The sequence below is a fragment of the Rosa chinensis genome, chromosome 6 (assembly GCF_002994745.2).
Source record: "Rosa chinensis cultivar Old Blush chromosome 6, RchiOBHm-V2, whole genome shotgun sequence".
Classification (NCBI taxonomy): Eukaryota; Viridiplantae; Streptophyta; class Magnoliopsida; order Rosales; family Rosaceae; genus Rosa; species Rosa chinensis.
In genome coordinates, this window is record NC_037093.1 from 10,325,899 (window position 1) to 10,329,399 (window position 3,501).

The window sequence follows — 3,501 nt, forward strand, 5'->3', positions numbered from 1 at the left end:
CCAGTATTATGTGTTGGCATCTAGAGTGAGATTCGTAGGTGGACAATCCGGCGTCTAGACAAAAATATGCGAACTTTTTGATCGGAGATAATTTCAGTAGATGCTCCTGGCCGGCATTAAAGTAATAAAATATCAGTCAGATTAAAGCTGCTGCAAGAGTCTATCTACAACTAAAGTTGTGTCTAGCTTTTGAGAACTTGGTTCCAACAACATATACATGATTAAACACCCAGCAAGACGAAAGAAAAGGAAAGAGTACCAAACATGCATGGTGAGACAATCGACTCCTTTGGTACAATTAGAGCAGTCTTCAAAAAGAAGTCAGCCACTCAGCTGTAGTTTCTTCAAAATTTATATAAAATGCAAAGCATCGATTCAACATGGGGACAAATCGTACTGTTTGATAGAATCTCAATATTCAGAATCCCTATAGAAATACTTGATGCCCTATCTTCGTTGGTTCCAACTTCCATTCAGTGGTAAATTGCCTAGAAAGAAAGCGACAGGAAGCGTCTTCCCATGTGAGCTCCTGCTGGTGAATCATATCATAGAAGCAATTAAGAATCCATCGATGACATCTGAAGTTGATGTGGTCTTGCAATTGGTTCCCCAACCTTACAATATGTGCTATTCTAAATGTGTGTTCCCCATTAACTCATAACCAATGACTGAAATACATGTTCATGAAATATCTTGAAGGATTGAAGCCACTCAAAATCACTGCAGAAGTCAAAGTGAACAATATCAACATATGCTGCAACAGGAGACAAAACGAAATCAACTCCAAGTCACTTACAGATAGGAGAGAGGACTATGACAACACTAATTGGGTACAGGAAGAAAGTGGTCCTTTCCAGGAATGGCAGTACTGCAAGAATAAGATAGGGTAATCAGTATAATGCATTGCAGATCCTCTTTACTAAAAATTGGTTAAGCACCTGGAATACCCAACTATATTATAAGTTCTTAAGAAGCAAGTACACTTCATAAACACTGGAAGAACTCAACCCAAATGTGTTCTACTGAAAAATCATTGGGTTAGATTACAAGCTGACAAACCAACTCCATTGGTAGATAAATCTTTATCATTTGCTATAAAGGAGGGCCCTGATCTATATTGTTGGCAACCCCTGAATAAATGGTGGAAGCTCTATGCATATATGATTAGGTGGGTATCATACGACCAACTTTGTTTTAGAAAATCACTTGCACATTTCACTCATTAGAAAGCTGATTTCTTCACTCATATAGCATGACCTCTAATCAACATCACTTTGTATCTAAAACCCAAAAAAAGACTACCATATAGCATATAGTACGATCATGGTGGCTCCTAAAATAATGTCTACCATAAACAGCATTCCAACACCTGAACCTAAACATGTGAAGAACAAGATAAATAAATAAATAAATCTTAACCTCAGAGCAAATCTTTAACTTACCATCATAACCTAAGAAGTTGAGATAATGATAGTATGAAGAAGCCACCATGAATAGCAAATTTGATAGCAATACAGGAATGAAACCATGAGCTACCAAAAGAGGTGACAGAAAATAGTGGAGCACTGTAGGAGCAAGACATCAGGAACATTATTATTTAACATCATTTGAGACAGATACTATAAAAAGAAAACACTTTCTGCATTAGTTACCGTAGAGCATAACAAACATCGGGAAGAAAGAGTTGCAGTGCACATCAAACGCGTACAGCCTTCAATTCAGTAAAATAAACATGCATCAGTCACCACAAACTAATCAATTTGAATACAGGTTAGTAAGTTACTCAAGGAAAGCAACAAAACTTAGAAACATAATTATACATAAACATGAATACACCACTGGGAGATAGATAGATCTATAATCATTGACACACACGACATACACATAAATGGACATATTCACAACATAGGATCAGGACCAAGTCAAGGCTGAATATTCAAAAGACTCATTTGGTTAATAATGTGAGAAGTGAAGGAAAGTAAGGAATATAGACTTGCCATTCAACACGCTGCTCAACAACATGACTGTTTGGAGCCTCTTCCCGAAGGTAAGAATTAGTCAGGAACCTGCATGATTAAAAAAGGGACTGATTAGTATATGATCTTCAATACAGTAAGGTGTTCTATAAAATAAGAGGGCCAACTCATATAGTAATCTGAGACCCCAACACTGCCCATGCATCTGTAATATATCTTATTCCCCAGACATACAATTAGATAACACAATATCTATCTATATATAGGGAGTTGTTATTAACACTACCATAATGTCAATCTCCACTCTTTTTGAAATTTTTATGTCACGGCAGGTAAATAATCACATATTTTCTTCTTTTCTGGATTCACACTTGCATCAAACCACATGAGATCATCAGCATGACTTTGCCTATAACTAGCATATTTTTGTCTGTAGATAAGTCTAGCTGCATACTCACTCTATCCTTATATAGCCTTCTATGGAAGCAATTCACCACACTACCTTGATCTCATATCTCATCAATAGACAAAACCTACACAACAGGCTTTCCTACTTCAGGGACCTTCATATATTGAAAGAAAAGAAAAGAAAGAAGACACAGAGAACTAAGTTTCCCTAAAAAGAAAACACAGATATCTAAGTTTCCCTAAAACTTATTTTTCATGCAGCTTTTTTGTGGACCAAACACAGCCTTGATAATGAGTTGCTGTACTATTTCAGGAAAGAAAAAAAAACCACAGTATCATAATAGTGTCAGCCAGAACTGGTACTTACCAGCAAAACGTAGCCAGAAGCATCCCAATGAACAAAAAATGGAAAAGCAAAACTGAAATAACTATGAAAACGGTATGTGCAGCACTATGATCATACCTGAAATAAGAAAATAAGATATGTCAACAAAAGATATCTTGACAAAATTCTTGAACAGTCTAACTAGGCTAGAAGTTTTGAGCCAAGACATCATCAAATTTGGATGACGCTAGTATATCCAAATCCACCTTTACTACTTGTAAAGCATTGGTATGAATTAATATTGACAACTTTAACTCCGGTGACAAGTTAAATGCTCTAAAGGATCTTCATCGCCTAGAAGATGAGAAACCATAGGCTTCACATTGGATATTTTGAATCAATTTTGAAAATATTTATAAACCAATATAACTGGTACCATTTTAATTTCTATATCCTATCTAGCCAGCAGGTAAATAAACAGTGAACTTACGCAGCACAATAAGCCAGGGTTGCAACTGCAAGTAGAAGGCTGCAGATCACAACAAAAGCAGGATCATCACGTGCCCATTGGTTCTTAGTTTCTGAGAAGAAAAAGAAAGTAAGCATTTTTCTTGCATTTGGTTAGCAGCAATGTTTTCATCCTTAGAAATATTATAAGTTCGCATGCACTGAATTAAACCAAATGCTAGCTATGTAAAAACAAGAAAGAACAGCAGATAAATTTCTGCTTCTTCTCAAAGGAAAGAGGACTCACGCTTGTGATACTTAGTGTGCTGGTAGCTGCCTCAGTCA

General features: G+C 36.3%; 1 protein-coding gene across 1 annotated transcript in view; it reads right to left on the minus strand.

Moving 5' to 3' along the window:
* Nucleotides 1–272: 272 nt before the first annotated feature.
* Nucleotides 273–3,501, minus strand: part of LOC112173843 (protein unc-50 homolog) — a 5,409-nt gene continuing 2,180 nt past the window's right edge. The window contains exons 3-10 of the mRNA XM_024311531.2: nt 3,464–3,489; nt 3,200–3,290; nt 2,752–2,847; nt 1,998–2,066; nt 1,653–1,711; nt 1,443–1,565; nt 797–868; nt 273–720 (exon numbers count right to left, since the gene is read on the minus strand). Coding sequence (XP_024167299.1) covers nt 656–720; nt 797–868; nt 1,443–1,565; nt 1,653–1,711; nt 1,998–2,066; nt 2,752–2,847; nt 3,200–3,290; nt 3,464–3,489 — 601 coding nt within the window. The 3' untranslated portion in view covers nt 273–655. The remainder of the gene's footprint in view (nt 721–796; nt 869–1,442; nt 1,566–1,652; nt 1,712–1,997; nt 2,067–2,751; nt 2,848–3,199; nt 3,291–3,463; nt 3,490–3,501) is intronic.